The sequence below is a fragment of the Populus euphratica genome, unplaced genomic scaffold (genome assembly GCF_000495115.2).
Source record: "Populus euphratica unplaced genomic scaffold, PopEup_1.0 scaffold153.1, whole genome shotgun sequence".
Classification (NCBI taxonomy): domain Eukaryota; kingdom Viridiplantae; phylum Streptophyta; class Magnoliopsida; order Malpighiales; family Salicaceae; genus Populus; species Populus euphratica.
Genome location: NW_011499953.1, coordinates 693,712 through 710,876, shown reverse-complemented (window position 1 = coordinate 710,876; position 17,165 = coordinate 693,712). Strand labels below are relative to the sequence as shown.

Sequence of the window (17,165 nt, the reverse complement as noted above, 5' to 3'; positions counted from 1 at the left end):
TTTAAAAAAATAAAATAAATAACCACAGCCAGTATGATTACTAGAGTCTCAACTCAAGAGTTTCTTACATGGAGTGGATGCATTATAACTGGGGGAACGTGCCGATTTCATAAGGTTGTAAAATTTTATAAAAAAAGTTGTAAAATAGGAAAGGTAGCCGGAGGGTAATATGTATAAGTATGGGGGTGTCCCATTAATTTCAAGTTCTTACAAACCAATCAAAACCATCCAGCTAGGACTGTCTAGATAGATGAGGCGCGCCAAAAAAAACCTCAGTCTCTCTGTCTCCGTGTCTGACTCTCACAAATCCAACCGCTTTCAAAGTCATGGCTTTGCCTTTATCCTCTTCTTCTATCATCATCTCTTCCAAGAAGCTCTCCTTCAATGTCTCCATCTCTCAAAAACCGACTCAAAAGCACCTTTTCCTCTCTGCCCATTTTGCATTTCGACTCAATGAATCTCGTAACCATGTCACAGCAAGACCTGCAGTCCGTGCCTGCAACTCTACAACAAGTACTTATGCCAAGGTGTGGTTTTATGTTTTTCAAATCTCCTCTATGAAATGAAGGGTTTTCCAATGCTGATGGCATAATGTACTAATCAAGGAAATGGTATTGACATAAGATTATGATTAGGGTCTACTTAGTTATAGTCAACAAATATTTGAATTCGAGCTCTTTTCTTTTCCCAGCTTCACTGTTGGAATTTTAGGCGTCACCATGTGTTTTAATGATTTTTAATTATACAAATGGTGTTGATGTACTACTGGTTAGGAATAAGGTAACTGTTGTGGAAGCTGATAGTAGTGGAATTGGTTCTGATTGGGACTGCTACACGGAGATAATTAGTCTATAGTTCTGGTGAAAAAATAATTAGTAATCTGGGAAGAATTGCAATAAAAAAATTTTGAAGACTGCAAATCAAGTTTGGTTTTCCGAGTATTTTATAATAAAATACGAGCCTTAGGGTTTCTTCTTACGTGTAATGCAAAAATCTACTAAGCATCATCAACCAATATATATGGCCTTTGTTCATTTGAATGCTGGGCATAATTCAAAGTCTTGCTTTATGTGTTTCCATTTATGAAAAAGTTTTCTCCATGGATAGAGGAATCTGATTCCCAGAAGCAATTTTTGTTGGAATATATTGATGTCTATTTTTCTTTGTCCTTGTTATTTTTAATTGCAATTGACTGGCAATAGTAGATAACCTGGTATGATAATCCTGTCTATGCATTACAATTTTACTGCAAGAAACTAATTTATTTTACCCTCTTTGTATCCATAATTATGCAATTTTTTGCCTGTCACTTCTTCTTTCCTTACACACTGATTAGACTATCTACCTTATGGATCAAACAGGGGAAATTATAATCCCCTTTTCTGTAGTGCTTTCTAAAATGGCTTTTTTGTTACGTAGGATCTGGCATGCGAGCACGATTTTCCTCCTAATTTGTACATGTCGACTTTTGGAGATGGAATGAAGAAACTTAAGAATCTGATTGCTATGATACTTATTTTTATCCAAATTTCTGCACCAGTACCTTTGAGTGGTTGGGACTTGTGGTATGTTTCTCCAGCAAAAGCAGTGCTTTATTCTCCGGACACCAAGGTCCCAAGAACTGGGGAGCTTGCATTAAGAAAGGCTATCCCAGCAAACATAAACATGAAGTCCATACAGGTTGTTATTAGCAATTAAATTACTACATAACTTCCCTAACTTGGAAATTAATCAGTTTGCAGACCATCTTGCTTTTGCTTCTAGACTTCTCTCGAGGACATTTCATACTTGCTAAGAATTCCACAAAGAAAACCTTATGGAACCATGGAGGGTAATGTGAAGAAAGCACTAAAGGTACATGCTACACTTTATTGATTCAAAAAGAAAAACTCATTGCCAGAGTGGTACTATTCAAAACTATGTAGCTCAGTTCAGTTAATAAAAATGATCAGATGAGATCTTTGTTTAGGAAGATGCTTTCCATTTTTTAGCTGTTCTGGGATCTCACATCATGATTTTCTCCATCAATTGTTGTCTTCTAGCTTAGACATGGGCCCAAACCATTTGCTTCTGCCGAAAATTACTTTTTATTTGCACAAGTTTAGTTCCATGTTATCCAATTGAGCATTTATTGAAATTGGAAACCACGTTTTTGTTGTTAGTTTTACTTTTATTTTACATATTAAGCCTCATATGTTCAAGTTTCCTTGCATGCAATGCCATTAGTGATTTTAGTCTTCTTCAGTTCATTTCCACATTAACATGTACAATAATTTAGTGCTGTAAACAATTAATTCCCTCATTGACGATTTTCATAATGAATTTATATAATTACCTGGGAGTTTTTATTTCTTCTTATTTCAGATAGCACAGGATGAAAAGGATTCTATCCTGGCAAGTATACCAGCAGACTTGAAGGAAAGGGGGTCTACACTGTATGCATCTCTAATAGATGGGAAGGTATTGGAAAGAACTTCATAATTTTATTAGCTCAATTTGACGAGAAAATTTGTTAGCTTGAGAAAATCATACCAGCATTGGTGGACTGGAACAGATACAGACAAGATAAATTCGATTGTGCTATCCTTTTAAGCTGTTGAATGAATTGTAGGAGCATAACCAGAAACTTGAGCCAAGAGCACATGAAAAATATAATATTGTTCTGCAACATAATACTCTTAGTTAGTGTTATTTGCTGCAACAGCAATATGATTATATAATGCATATCTGAACACAATATATCCGCAATCCATCTAAGTTACAAAATCTTTCTCATGTTCGGGATGAGAAACTAACAAGAAGCTTAATGTACATGGTTTATGCTAGAACTTGTTATAATTATACTAAATTTCCCTCGCTTTTCTAGGGTGGTTTGCAAGCACTCCTTCAATGTATTAAGGATCAGGACCCAGATAGAGTTTCTGTTGGCCTTGCATCTTCACTGGATACAGTTGCAGAGCTGGAGTTGCTGCAGGTAAATGTGACTGCCAGTAATAATGAATAATTTTTCTCATGTAAACCATATAAAAGAATAGAGTTGAGATATTTTCCTTAAAATTTTCACACTTCTTATATTGGGGATTGTGTCGTTTGCCCAAGAATTTGATGATATAGATAACTACAAGATTGTGGATAAAAGTTAAGCATGTAGCAAATCTCAATGTAAAGCTTTTTGCAACAGGCTCCTGGGCTGTCATTTTTGTTACCCCAGCAATACTTGAAATATCCAAGGTCAGTCCTCTCCAGGAATATCCATATACATTTAATTCTCTAATTTAACTGAAATTTCCATGTGCATTCCACAAATAGATGTGTCTCTAACAAATGAGTGTGGTTTTAGGATACCATTCTTAAGTCATTATAGTTGAATAGAAGAGAGAAGCAATAAATGAAAGCTTGTGGTATATTAAAAATAATCCTTGATGAATTTAAATGTTTTTTTTGTCCATTACATCCAATGAGAATATCAGTTATTCAATCTTGTATTCTAAGTTTCACGAGTTGCAGCTTATGTGCATGTTTGGTAGTGTATTGTCAACTATGTTTGGTAGTGTATTTTAGCATTTCAAAAGTGTGTTTGCCTTGAAAAAACATTAAATTGATGTTTTCTTAGTGCTTTTTTATGATTTTAATGTGCTGATATTAAAAATAAATAAATAAATCTTTTTTTTTTCATTTTAATACATTTCCAAGCAAAAAGCACTTCTGAAAAAACACACTCTACATCTTTTCTTCTTCATACACTTACTTTTCATGAGTACCTTCTTTGCAACTACTTTCACAGTAATGCATAAATTGATAAAAAGGACATGAAAACATAATTAAAAAGATTCATGTCATGATATATCATAGAGAGAGTTTTTCCATAGTATTTGAAAGTCTAAAATATCATCTACGAGGGGGTGAATGAGGGCTTAATTGAAAGTTTGATACGTGAAATTTAATTCTTTAACACTTCAAATTTCAACAACAACAATCAATTATGCAAGGCACAAATAAAATGAGATGGAGATCAAGAAAGACAAACCAATTTGATAGTCATTAGAACAATCACTTACTCTACTTCTTGAACCTCCGTTCAAGTATTCATTATCAACTCACAATCTTCTTCATAAGTGAGACCTTATCAGTGCACTAATATTTACAGGATTAAGATTAGAAAATCTATCTCTCACAATCCTTTTCAAGGATCAAGATTTAAACCTTTCAATGGCTCACAACTAAAGATATTCTCAAGTGGTTCAAGTGACACTTACACTTTCTCAAAAGATATTCTCTTACAAGAATTTTCACACCTTACAATGAAGAAAAGGTTATAATAAATGGAGCTCAAGTCTTTATAAATGTCATCTAGCTCAATGAGATTCTGATTTGATGCCAAATTTTTTTTAAAGTTTTGAGAGAAGATTATGAAAATAATAAAAGCTTTTTAGATAAGAGAATTTGTAAGCACTGAGTGTTGTAAAATTGTAAGGTTATTCACATGAAGTGAATATATGGTTTTTACAGGTGAAAAATCATCACTTAAACATTATATACACTTGGAAGGATGGAGTAAAATATTTTGAACTTTTGGAGTGTTCTTCTATTCCATCTATTAAGAACGTTATATCACCATTATTTTTTAAATAATAGTTGTTACACGAGCTTGAATGTAAAATAAGTTAACCACTAAGACAAGATATCTCTTGAGTATAAAATAAATCAAGTACAACTTTCTTAAAAATAACAAGTTTACCACTTAGTTAAAAATAAATAAGAAACTTTTTTAGTGATAAAAAAACACTTGCTATTTGTTATCCATTGAAAAAGAATTTGAGTGATAATACTAAAATATATGATAAAAGAATTTCTCATAAGCTATTTTTCACTATGTATAAGTTTTGGCAATAAAACTATTTTTGGATGATTAATTCAGCAATAAAAATATTTTTTTAATGAAAAATTAAATTATATAAAGATTTAATTACATGAAATTAAGTTTAAGCATCTTTAAGTCAATATTGCATCCAAAAAGTCCATATTGCTTCAATTTAAAGTAGTAAAGTTCGTACAACATTAAAACTTTTGACATGCTTATTAAATTGACTAATTGTTGTTATCATCAAAATCATTAATCCATAGACTTTGGGCTAATAGCATTTTCATAGGTTGACTCAATTTCTATAAAATTAAATATTATTAGTAAATATACGATCTGTCTTGATTTCATTTTGGTTCTAGCTGTTGCCTTCTGTGTGTGGCTAATTTGTCAATTTGTGACTGCTCACTGATGTGCAATTTTTGTATTTGATTAGCATATTACAAATTTGCTTATGCTTTGCGTCAGCATCATCTTTTCATTTATTTGTAGGCTAACAGGCAGAGGGACTGTTGAATTTACCATTGAGAAAGTAGATGGCTCAACATTTTCCCCAGAAGCTGGTGGTGAACCCAAAAAGAATGCCAAAATTCAGGTTTGATAAGCTTTTGCATGTCTAAGCGGCAAGCTTTCACATTAATTCAATTAGATATAGAGAAACTTGCTATTAGTTTGTGTTAGCTCCTTTGATACCTAAAACATTTTTCACATATTTCTCCCACACCCTCTGGCAAGCCATCTCCATGCAAAGAAAAAATGATGACTATGATGACCAGCCATGTAGGAGAAATCTGAGCTCAGGCACATATTGGCTTAAGCAGGCTGATCCTCAAATATTGTGAGCTTGTGCATTATCATGTTAATAAAATGTTGTTAGGGAACACATAATACCATAATATGAATGATGCTTTGCTTAGCCTGGAGTTTATGAGTAATATTTAAACAGGGTCTCATTGGTTTATTGAACTATTCTCAAACCCAGATGACTTAACTGGAGTCACCTTTTGGTTCTTGAAATATCTTGTTGAGTTTAAGGGGACTCCCTCCCAGCAAGAGATATAATTCTGGTTTCAAATGGCACATGAATTGCATTTCAGTTTATCTTTCACTTTTCAATTCTTTAAGGTACTCCAGTTTGTTGCTCTGCTGATGTTATCCACCCTTGCACCTTATGTTTTTTTGTTAATGGCCAAATATTGTGCCTAACCACCTGCAAGCAATGAATATCAGCATCTTATATGATAAATATACCTTCACTACTTGTAACAGTCCAAATGAATGTTGATTTTTTTACCATCCATTTAATACCAACTGATGATTAACACTTGGATTCAGGTTGTTATAGACGGATTCTCAGCACCATTAACAGCTGGGAATTTTGCGAAACTGGTAAGGTAGTTGAACCTCATCTCAGCCTTGTGGAAATTTTATTTTCCCATCCTTTCACTTCACTCCATCCTCAAATTTTCCTTGTCCAGTTTAGTTGACATGCCATTGCATCCTATTTTTTTTCTTTTCTTTTCTGTCTCAGAAGCTTTGATTTTTACTTTTCCTGTCCAGATAGCTTTGTTTTAGATTTTACCATGTGAAAAACATGCCTAGGAACTAAAACATTGAGTTATTGGAACGTGCTGCCCTCTTTCAGGTAGTTGATGGAGCATATAACGGGGCAAAGCTCAGCTTCACTGACCAAGCTGTTCTCACTGACAATGGACTTGATAAGAACAATGGTTACAGTGTTCCCTTAGAGATAATGCCATCGGGCCAATTTGAACCTTTGTACCGAACAACATTAAGTGTCCAGGTACAGAACTCTTATTTCTATTTCCGTGCGTTCCATGCAATTGCAAGTAGCAAAACATTTTTTTTTCAATGTTATATAATTTCCACTTTCCATGTGGAAGGATGGAGAATTGCCAGTTCTTCCACTATCTGTTTATGGGGCAGTTGCAATGGCGCACAGTGAGGTTTCTGAGGACTTCTCTGCACCATATCAGTTTTTCTTCTATCTCTATGATAAAAGAAATGTAAGTGCCATCCACACTAACAAATAAAATAAAATATGAATGTCTGAATTTCTTCACATGATGCCATTGCCCCTTGTCCTTCCCTATCACCCCCTTATCTTGGTATTCCTGTGTGTGTCTTGTAGGCTGGTTTAGGGGGGCTATCTTTCGATGAAGGGCAGTTTTCAGTTTTTGGGTATGTCTTTGATGAACTTTTTTCATGGTGGTAGTAAATAAGTTTTGGAGTCGTATCATGATATGCGATTTCAAGATGCAGATACACAACCACTGGGAGAGAAATTCTTTCACAGATAAAAAGTGGGGATATAATTCGATCAGCAGAGCTCGTGGAAGGTCAGGATCGCCTCATATTGCCAAATGAGAACTAACATAATCTTTACCACCGGAAGACTCGTCATTCTTTTTCTTCATTGCACTTGTTATGGGATCAGCCTGATTTTCTTGGTGCAGGTTGGTGTCCTTGTGTTGGAGACCTCAATAAACCTTTCTTATTGCCTCAATTACTTGCATTTGATATTGTAAAACTTGCTTGCTCTGATATCAATTTGTTTTGTTCTTCCTTTCCAACTAAAGCTGTTGACGACATGATTGGATCTGGAGCATGCTAAATTTAATATAAAAGCAATGGCATTCTTTGGTTTGGCGGATTGAATTACATTAAAAAAAAAAAAAACTCGGTTTTTTACTATCTACACACAAATTTCACTATGGATTTACCGAGTGAAATTATTATTTTTTTCTTGGGCGAAAAACTCATTTAACTTGGTTTTGGATGTGAGAATGTGTGTTTTTTTTTTTCAACGAGATTTATTTGTCATTATCATTTTTAATGGGGACAAGAGAGTTTTTTGACATTTTAAATAAGCAGCCTAACGACTTAAATATATATATATATATATAAAACTAGAGAGAAGGGTTTTGTGGCATATTTGTTCTTTGAATTCACCGTAAAACAACCATACAACCATATTGCCTTTAAATTTAAAAATAATAGAATATTTTTTGGGAAGCAATTAGATTTTTTTAACATGTTTATTTTGTAATTATATATTAGGATTGGACAATTAAGACTTTGATTATATATAAAAATAATTTAAAAAATGTTTGGCGTGTGTCTTGCATGAGCTAGTAAGTAAGAGGTATTTATACTTTTTGAGCAATGCATATAATACCTTAAGATAATCAAATGCCATCATCACTGGTGTTAGAAGCGGCAAGTTGTTCTCTTCATGGAGTTGTTCTTTTCACGGTGATGGAGCGTGTGTTGATGTAAGAGGTTTGATTGACCTTTAATTAACTCTTTTTTTTCTTTTCCTCTTTTTTTTCTCTTTACTAGCCAAGAAATTCATGTCATTTAAAAAAATCAATTGTCTTTTATTTTATGTTTCAATCAATTTTAATCTTTATTATTTTAATTACTATTTATTTTTTAATTTTATCTCTAAACATTTTATTTCATTTAATTTTTATATTCAAATTGATTCTTATTTTTTATTATTATTTTTATGTTATCTTCTTAATTTATTTTAATTTTCAATTTAGGTCCCCATTGTTTTCTTTCATTTTTTTTTATGTCAGATTTTATTTTTATTATTTTAGTTGTTATTTATTTTTTTTATTTTATTTTACTTTGAAATTTTCTTGTAGGTCTTTTTTTTAAATTTAATTTTTTATTTTAATTTCATATCATTAGTTGCAAGTTAGTTGAGTTAATCTGAATTGATTTAGGGTTTTTATACTTTTTTTTAGTTTTTTTTTTACATTAGATTATTAGACTTTGTGCTTTATAGTTTTTTTTTTTTTTTTGTGAGGTTGACCTGAGTTGTGAGTTAGTTAAGTTAATTAAGGTTTACTTGATTTTTTTTTATTAATTTAACTTTGGTTTTTATTTCTATCTTTTTCAAAAAAAATTATTATTTTAATTTGATCTTATATTACAGGTAGTGGGTTATTAAGTAAGCTTGTGTTTACCCTTGTTTTTTCTTTAATATTTTTTTATTTTAAAAAAAAATTATTATTTGACATTAAGTTATTACATCTTGAGCTTTATTATTTTTTAAATTTTTTTATAGGATTTTTTTTTTGAAGTGTTATTATGAATTGTAAATTAATTAAGAGTAGCTTGAATTTATTTTTTTTAATATTAGGAAAAACTTATCCTTGCCTGCAGTGTAACACCGTGCAATCATCATTTAATCAATAATCACATAATCAACACGTATCAAAATATGCAGCATTGCAACTTAGAGGGCTAGAGAGTTGGAGTCCCCCGTTAAGCCATCAAACTGTTAGGATCATCATCAATCTCCTAAATTTGAAAAACTAGCTGATACATAAACTATATCAGAACAATCTTTGATCTTTCCTTGTTGGTTACAAAAAAAAAAAAAAAAGATGTTAAGCAGAATATTGAAATTATAGTGAATTGTCAAGACCCGGCCATATGAAACAACAAAAAGCATATGATTATGAAAATAAAACATTTTCTCTCACAAGATTCACTATTGGCTTTCAGAGCAAATTAAAAAAAAAGAAAGGAACAATTTAAAATTAATTCATTGTTCGTACTGTTGTGCTCTTCTTCCTATTCTTCATCAGTCTGTGTTTAATAGAGTGAAACCAGACTGTCTCCGTTAGGCAAAGCGTCACAGCAACAACCCCTTGTGCGTTCAGAAATCTGCTTGCTAATATTATTTTTCTATCAAACACATATCACCCTTAACCAGCACCGCAGCGCCACCATCTTTCTTCTAGCTCCTTCCTTCGCTAGATTAAAGGCAATGCTGTTACAACCAGATGCCTCTCGCCAATGAAGAGCTCCGTTCAAAAAGACCCCACTGGTTTGCAAAGGCAAGCCAGAGCTGAATTCTTGGGACTCTCTCTCCCAAGTTTTTTTCTTAATGCAGTGTACACACATGGATTTCGCTTATAATGCTTCAATGTATATAAATTATGGACTCATTGTATCTTTTTTTTTTTTTCATTTAGGTTTTTTTTTTTTCTGACCAACTGCATCCTTTTGAGGTCAAATTGAGGCCCAATTACTTCAAAATTGTTGAAGAAATGCAAGGTTGAAAGAAAAAAAGACCAAGATGAAAAGGGCAAAGAAAATAGATGGTAGTTTCAAAAATAGTGTGAAAAGTTCACTTTGATCCCCATATTTTTCAATTTATAAATATCCAGTCCCTTAAATTTTCAAAAATACAATTTTAGCCTGAAAATTTATTATAATTAAAAAATATAATAAAACATATATAAAAACATTGTAGTAATCTAAAATAACTCAATTTTTTCTTTTTTAATTTTTAATTTTTTTATTTTTAATTGCAACCTTATAAGACAATGTTATCGACCAATTTTTTATAATTTGTTATAGAAAAAAAATTCAACAAACAGAAAACCCAAGTGTAAAAAAAAGAGAAAAACCATGATGAATTTCAAATTCGAGTGAAAAAGCTCTTTTTAGTCATCCTATCTTCCTTTGTCTATTTCTTTTCAATCTTTATATTTTTTTGAAATTATAGTTTTTGATCTAAAAGTTTATTTTATTGATTTTTCAGTCCCTAAATTTAAAAGAAAAAAGAGAATGTAATAAAAAAAGCATCAGAGGAGATATTAAGTCTTCAAATGGCAATACGCTGACAATCAAATGACTAATGTTAATGAAGTTTTATCTGATAAAAAGAGTTAGATGGTAATAAATATTTCATATAAACATGTTGGAAAAGGTAGATTGAGATATAATTATATTTTTTTAATTTAATTAATTTTTTTTATTGATTTTGGGATTTTTTGGAGTTAGTAAATAATTTAATGTTTATATGGTGTTTTTAAATTGTTTTCAAGTAAAAATAACTTAATTTTGGGTTTTTATGCAAGAAACCTACTGCTTAGGAAAAAAAAAGAAAAAAGAAGTGGACAACATGCATCCATTCTTGAGGGAAAAAAAAAAAAAAAAAACAAACCTAAGTGTATGCCAGAGTTTTTCAATTAAAGCTAGACGGATGAGCTAGCCTAATTTTTTTAATTTAAATTTATTTTTTTAAAATTAATTAATTTAAAATATTATAAATATAATTGATTTAACTTTTTATAAATTGTTAAGGGCCTGGAATTTTTCGGTTTTTTTTTAATTTTATTTTTTAATATTAAATTTATTGGGAATATATATTCATAATTTTTTTTAATTTATACTTTATAAAATTATTTCAGCTTTATAACATGAGTCATGAGTTTGACAAGTTAATTCAAGCTGTCTGAGTTTTTTTGTTATTTTTTAAATATTAAATTTATTGATAATTGAATTTTATAATTTTTTTCTATAAAATTATTTCAGTCTCATAACATTGGTTCAGGGTTTAATGGGTTAACCCAGATTGACTTGGATCATTTTTTAATTAAATTATTTCTGATGTAATTCTTCAATATTGAGTTGATTAGGAATTAATATTTATAATTTATTTTAATTTACTTATTTTGAGGTTATCGTAGTTTCATGTTGTAGATCGTAAGTTTGATAAATTATCCTGAGTTGATTTAGGTCTTTTTTTTAAAAAAAAAATCATCATTAAGCTTGTGGTTGATTGAGAATGATATTTCATTTTTTTTTTTAATTTACTTTTTGTAAGGTTATTATAGTTTTATGATATAAATTGTGAATTTTAAAAATTAATTCGAATGATTTAGCATATTACCATCTTAATATTAAATAAAAATATTATCTTAAAATTATTTTAATTAAACTATGTTTTTTTATATTTATCCAGGTAATATTTAAATTAATCAAATTAATTGAATTATATCGAATCTCATATAATTTAAAATATATTTTAAAAAATACGTTAATAAATATTATATTGTTGTGGAATTAAAAAAATAATTTAAACTAGCTCGTCCACAGCTCAATTATTTTTCAAGTGCAAACAAAATTTATCTACATGTTTCCATCATAACTTTCAAAAACTACATGGCTTACAAATTTCGGTGAAAAAAGAAATGTACATGTGGACAAATCCAAATGGGCCCATAGATCCACGACATGTGGACTCCCTATGAGCTTGGGTTACAGTTTTAGATTAAAAAGGACCCCGCACATGATGATCTGTACGTTCTTGTGCCCAGGAGTTAAATTTAGTGGGGCCCCAATCCAAGATACCATAGACGAAATTTCGCAAATTGAATCTTTTTGTGACTAAAAAGAATCGAATTGTATTAAACTCGTCGTTTTGCTAAAGCTGAAAAGTCCATTTCAATATCCAGATATCATATTAGTCCCCCAACTATGAAATGATTCTTAATATAATCTCCAAAACAAATTTAGATTCTCAAGGTATTTAAATCTAAATATGATGCATGATGATTTTTTTTTGTGTAAAATATTTCATTTTACATGCAAAATATTTTTGAATAGTGATGGTAAAAAAAACTGTGATGAAATGATAATAGTCTTGGATAAGATGGTGATAGCAAGATAATAATTGAAATAATTAAATGATATTATAAATAAATTACTATGAGTAAAATATTTTATAAAACTTCATAAAATAAATATATTTTTAAATAATTGAATTAAGTTAGAATATTAATAGTAAAATATTTTTTTGACCAATTTTAAATATTCTTTATTGATTAGTTTTTCTGTGATATATTTTATAAATAAAAAATATAAAAGATGTTTTTTTTAATATTTTCCAAAAATAAACATATAAAAATCTACAAAAAATTTCACACAAAACAAAAAAATTTGAAACATAAAATATTAATTGATATTAATACTTACATGTTTGCTGTGTGATTCATGAATGCCTATTACTTTAAAGATTCAATTGATTAGAATTTTAATTTAGATATTTAGTGAGGATTTGTGGATAGTTAGAGGATTAATTTGAGTTTTTTCATTTATAGAACAGCTGTCCTTTTCTTATTTTACGTTAACTGCGTTCATCTTCAAATAATTTTAGGTTTGAATTGAAATGGTTAGTAATTATTTTTTAAAGTATTTTTTATTTAAAAATATATGAAAATAATATATATTTTTTAAGAAAATTTATTTTTAATATTAATAAATTAAAATTATATGAAAAACTATATATAAAATTAATTTAAAATGAAGAAAAAAAAAATACTCTTAACCTATCATGACTACCTTCACACGCTCTTACTTGGGGAAACGAACAGTGAGATCGATAACTTGGTCAACTCAACCCATTTTTTCCCAACCTCAACTCAGTAGCAAAAATGGCTGCTTTACACGCCATTTCTCCTCACGGTCTCCTTCCTCTTTCAAAAACCAAAAAAACCATTTCAAAAAACCTGCAAAACCTTCAGCTTCTCAACTCAAAATTGCCAAAGATCCAAACTTTCTCCAGAAACAAACAAAGGTGGCAGTTGAATTCTGTTGTCCAAGAAGAGCTTGATGTTGTTCCAGTACAAAGCGGTGACAGTGTAGACCAGCAAGAAGGGATGGTAGCGATTCCAGTAGAGAGAGAAGGGACCGAGTTGGCTGCTCAGGTGAGTGGGTTTGGAGGGAGCGATGGCCGGTTCTCTTTTGAAGGGTTCTCTTCAGCTTCAAGTTCCGGTATTGATGCAGAGAGTATAGAGAGGCAATCGGAATCCGAGAGGTTAATTGATAGGACCATCAATGCAATGATTGTTCTTGGTGCTGGTACTTATGCTATCACCAAGTTGCTCACAATTGACCATAATTACTGGCATGTAAGTACAATCTTACATTATGTGTATTTAGAACACTTCATACCTGTTTTGCTTTGTAAATTGCTTGTGGCTTTGTTTTTATTGCTTTCATGCTCTTTATGAAAATTGTTTCTGTTCATTATGGTTGGACAGTGCAAAGGTATCTCAATTTTTTCATTCATTCTTTTAGGAATGCCCTTCACGCATGGCATTTCTTGGGAAATTTATAGTGGCTTCAAATCAATTTCCTTTTTCTTGGCGCTGGAGCAAGTTCGATTCTGTTTTTTGTATCACCTTTGGCTTTGAATTTGTGTCTCTGGCTCAGAGTTATGCAATTAAGATCTGATTTCATGGAAGCAGAAGGTTTTATCGGGGGACTAAGAATGCTAGAAACCTTTTTTGGTTGTGGTAATAAAAGAAGTTTCGACTTGTGGCTTAATTAGATTAAGGAGTCAAGATAATTCTTGTTTCATGTACAGAAGATTCGTTTGAACCTTTGATTCATATTCTGGTTGTCTTTAACTCATTTATTCAAACAATTCTGGTGTGATCTAAATTTAAGTTGTTGCTTGCTATTGATGTTAACTTCTCTTTCTTTTTCATTTCCGTAGGCATTGCTGGATGACATAATTGGATGCGTTTTATATTTTCTTTTTATTTTTGCGCATCGCAAAATTCCCTTGTTGTTTATCGATTACATGTTCTAAATCTAATTTTCACTTTTCTAATAGGGGTGGACTCTCTTTGAGATACTAAGATATGCTCCTCAACACAACTGGTCTGCTTATGAGGAAGCTCTAAAGACAAACCCAGTTTTAGCAAAAATGATGATTAGTGGCATAGTCTACTCTCTAGGGGATTGGATTGCTCAGGTTTGTAAAATCCGTGAAGCCAATGTTCAGATATCTTATTTTTGTTGTGTATTCATCCTTTTACTTGTTGGTTTCTGTTTCATCTTCAGTGCTATGAAGGTAAACCACTCTTCGAGTACGACCGCACAAGAATGTTTAGATCAGGCCTTGTTGGCTTTACATTTCATGGTTCCCTTTCACATTACTATTACCAGTTTTGTGAGGTGATTGACGAAATTCAAATTTCTGTGGCAGTTTAATAGTTTCAATGACATTTTCATTAATTTACTCAATCAATTTGCTGTTTTGTAGGAGCTTTTTCCATTCCAAGATTGGTGGGTTGTTCCTGCCAAAGTAGCCTTTGACCAAACTTTGTGGGCAGCAGCTTGGAACAGCATTTATTTCACAGCCTTGGGATTCTTGCGTCTGGAATCACCTGCCAGCATTTTCAGTGAACTGACGGCTACATTCTGGCCTATGCTTACAGTAAGAGAGCCTTCTGTCCTTTCCTCTGTGTCTAGATCCAAACTTTGATCTAGCATTTGTTTTTATTATCACCTGGTAATGGAGTTGGGAAGAGCAGGATCCGGCGAAACCGCATCACTAGTTTTGAGTGTTTCCTCTCAGCATTAATAGTTGGATGTTTGATGCCCATGGAAGTTATCACGCATGTTGGTCTCATTTGCATGTTCTATCTCCTGTCCATAATTAAATGTTTAGTTTGCAACCATTCTAACACCTGAATGAGTTTAAAAAATGTTTTCTCATTTACAAGCTTGAACTCAACAAGTTTCCAGTTTGTTAATTTTTCAGAATGGTCAGGAATTGAGGAGTACTTCTGTTTTCAGTTAATATAAGCTGAATTCTGTACTTGGTTTGTGGTTTTTGTTTATTGCTTGGACTGTTTGACAAAAACACATTAACTTCAGTTTTTTTCTTGTTTGCAACTTGGCTTGATTATTGAATTCTTTGATGCGTTTTTCTGTGCAGGCAGGATGGAAGCTTTGGCCGTTTGCGCATCTTATCACATATGGTGTGATCCCTGTAGAACAAAGACTGCTTTGGGTGGACTGTGTAGAACTCATCTGGGTGACCATACTGTCTACGTAAGTAGCATACTGTTTCTTGCTGAACTGTCATGCCTTAGGTAATGAAGCCTGGAAAAATATTAATGGACTCTTTTCTTGGGAAATCTGTTTAGGATAAGCATAATCTATTTCTAAGAAAGAGTTGATTTTGATTCGCTAAATATTTCTAGTGAAATGTAGATGTATTTTTTTTTTTTATCTGAGTTCTTTGTTGCTTAATTCTCTCACATTAATTTCAAGAGATCTCCAGTAGTCCCTTCTAGCAGCATTGCTAGAGATTGCTTTAGAATCTTCCAGTTTACTTAGTTGTGGCATATGTGAATATGTGGTCTTGACATGGCACAGCAAATTCCTGTCTTTATTCTGTTTTGTCCTTTTCATGGAAGCACCACCTATTTATGGTGTTGAGATATCTGTAAATAAATAAACAATTAAGTGTTTGTCTGGTGATAAAGGATTCATTTTGTTTTGACTCGAGCCTGAAGTTCTAAATTTTTTTCCCCTCTTTGGTAGTTATTCAAACGAGAAATCAGAAGCAAGAATATCTGAGGCAGCAGTAGAAGCTTCTTTCAGTTCTCTGCCCAGTTCCCCTGAGGTATACTGCAGAACTACTTTATTTTGTGTTGTTTGGATAAGCAATGACTGCACTAGAAAGTTATGATATGCTTTGAGTGTTCTTTTACTTCATCAAACCCATTTTGTTTGCCCCTTAACAGGAGTAGATGGAATGCAAGAAATTACGAGCAAAAATAGAAAACAGGATCGCTCAACTCGGTCATTAGAGTTTGAGAGGGGATCCACAATGTGATGATTGGCGCAGAAAGTTGCTGGACGGTCTGGCTATCGTATATATCTCACCCATCTTGCATATTCACGTTTATATGATGATTGTTGTACTCTTCTTGAGATACCATTCCATTCCTAACAACTGTAAAAATCACGCACTGGAAAGTTTCCATGGAATATAGAATTTTCTGGTGCCACATATAGAAACAGAAATGCCTCATCACCTAAATGAAACATACGACTCAGATTGCCACCATTTCCCCCCTCTCTGATCTGATAAGCCATCCAATGGCAGCTTCACTATTAAATCAGCAGACACAGTTAACAAGTAACGTGTAGTTGCAACCACAGTTGCCCTCTTTCATGAAAAGGAAATTGAGGTGTAGTAACATTGCTATTGAAGAAGGGAAGGAAGAAGGTGGATGACAGGGCAATGGAGACATAAGAGGCCTTTTCTTTTTCTTTAGAATGATTTTTTTTGTTGTCTCAATTTCAACAATCCAGACAGGTTCCAGTTCATAATTCGGAGTCTAATGACTTCTTTTTTGGCCTACGGTTGAAATTGTTGCAGGTTCCTTTCTCTAGACTCCTATTATGTGCCCCCTAATCTCCTGCACATTCTCTGCTATCCTGCGCTCTTCCCTCTAACATAAACAAGGAGTGAACTGAAAGCCAATAGCCAGACTGTACTGTGGTTCACAATGTAGACCTCTGAAAGCTTATACATGTTCAGGTTGAGGGTCCCTGTATTTATATTAAAATATTTTTTTTAATATATAAAAAAATTTAGCTTAATATATATATATATATATATATATATATATATATAAACCCACTAATATATACATACATTTAACTT

The 17,165-nt window shown here is 31.8% G+C and overlaps 2 protein-coding genes across 2 annotated transcripts; both read left to right on the top strand.

Moving 5' to 3' along the window:
• The first annotated feature begins 274 nt into the window (after positions 1–274).
• LOC105138178 (Cyclophilin-like peptidyl-prolyl cis-trans isomerase family protein) lies at positions 275–7,529 on the top strand. The gene is made up of 12 exons (XM_011044201.1): positions 275–527; positions 1,420–1,680; positions 1,765–1,854; positions 2,365–2,460; positions 2,867–2,974; positions 3,182–3,231; positions 5,354–5,456; positions 6,197–6,250; positions 6,507–6,665; positions 6,766–6,888; positions 7,014–7,063; positions 7,145–7,529. Exons 1-12 carry the CDS (start codon positions 327–329, stop codon positions 7,254–7,256), a joined length of 1,407 nt encoding a protein of 468 aa, XP_011042503.1. The 5' UTR covers positions 275–326; the 3' UTR covers positions 7,257–7,529.
• A 5,493-nt stretch (positions 7,530–13,022) lies between these two features.
• LOC105138177 (uncharacterized) lies at positions 13,023–16,513 on the top strand. Its single transcript, XM_011044200.1, has 7 exons — positions 13,023–13,602; positions 14,313–14,453; positions 14,543–14,656; positions 14,745–14,918; positions 15,423–15,538; positions 16,034–16,115; positions 16,237–16,513. Exons 1-7 carry the CDS (start codon positions 13,126–13,128, stop codon positions 16,240–16,242), a joined length of 1,110 nt encoding a protein of 369 aa, XP_011042502.1. The 5' UTR covers positions 13,023–13,125; the 3' UTR covers positions 16,243–16,513.
• Positions 16,514–17,165: the final 652 nt, after the last annotated feature.

Coding starts and splice junctions, on each gene's coding strand:
- LOC105138177 (XM_011044200.1), top strand. CDS start 13,126: ATGGCTGCTTTACACGCCATTTCTCCTCACGGTCTCCTTCCTCTTTCA. Junction 14,919..15,422: donor CATTCTGGCCTATGCTTACA/GTAAGAGAGCCT, acceptor TTTTCTGTGCAG/GCAGGATGGAAGCTTTGGCC. Junction 15,539..16,033: donor TGGGTGACCATACTGTCTAC/GTAAGTAGCATA, acceptor CCTCTTTGGTAG/TTATTCAAACGAGAAATCAG.
- LOC105138178 (XM_011044201.1), top strand. CDS start 327: ATGGCTTTGCCTTTATCCTCTTCTTCTATCATCATCTCTTCCAAGAAG. Junction 5,457..6,196: donor AAAAGAATGCCAAAATTCAG/GTTTGATAAGCT, acceptor ACTTGGATTCAG/GTTGTTATAGACGGATTCTC. Junction 6,251..6,506: donor CTGGGAATTTTGCGAAACTG/GTAAGGTAGTTG, acceptor GCCCTCTTTCAG/GTAGTTGATGGAGCATATAA.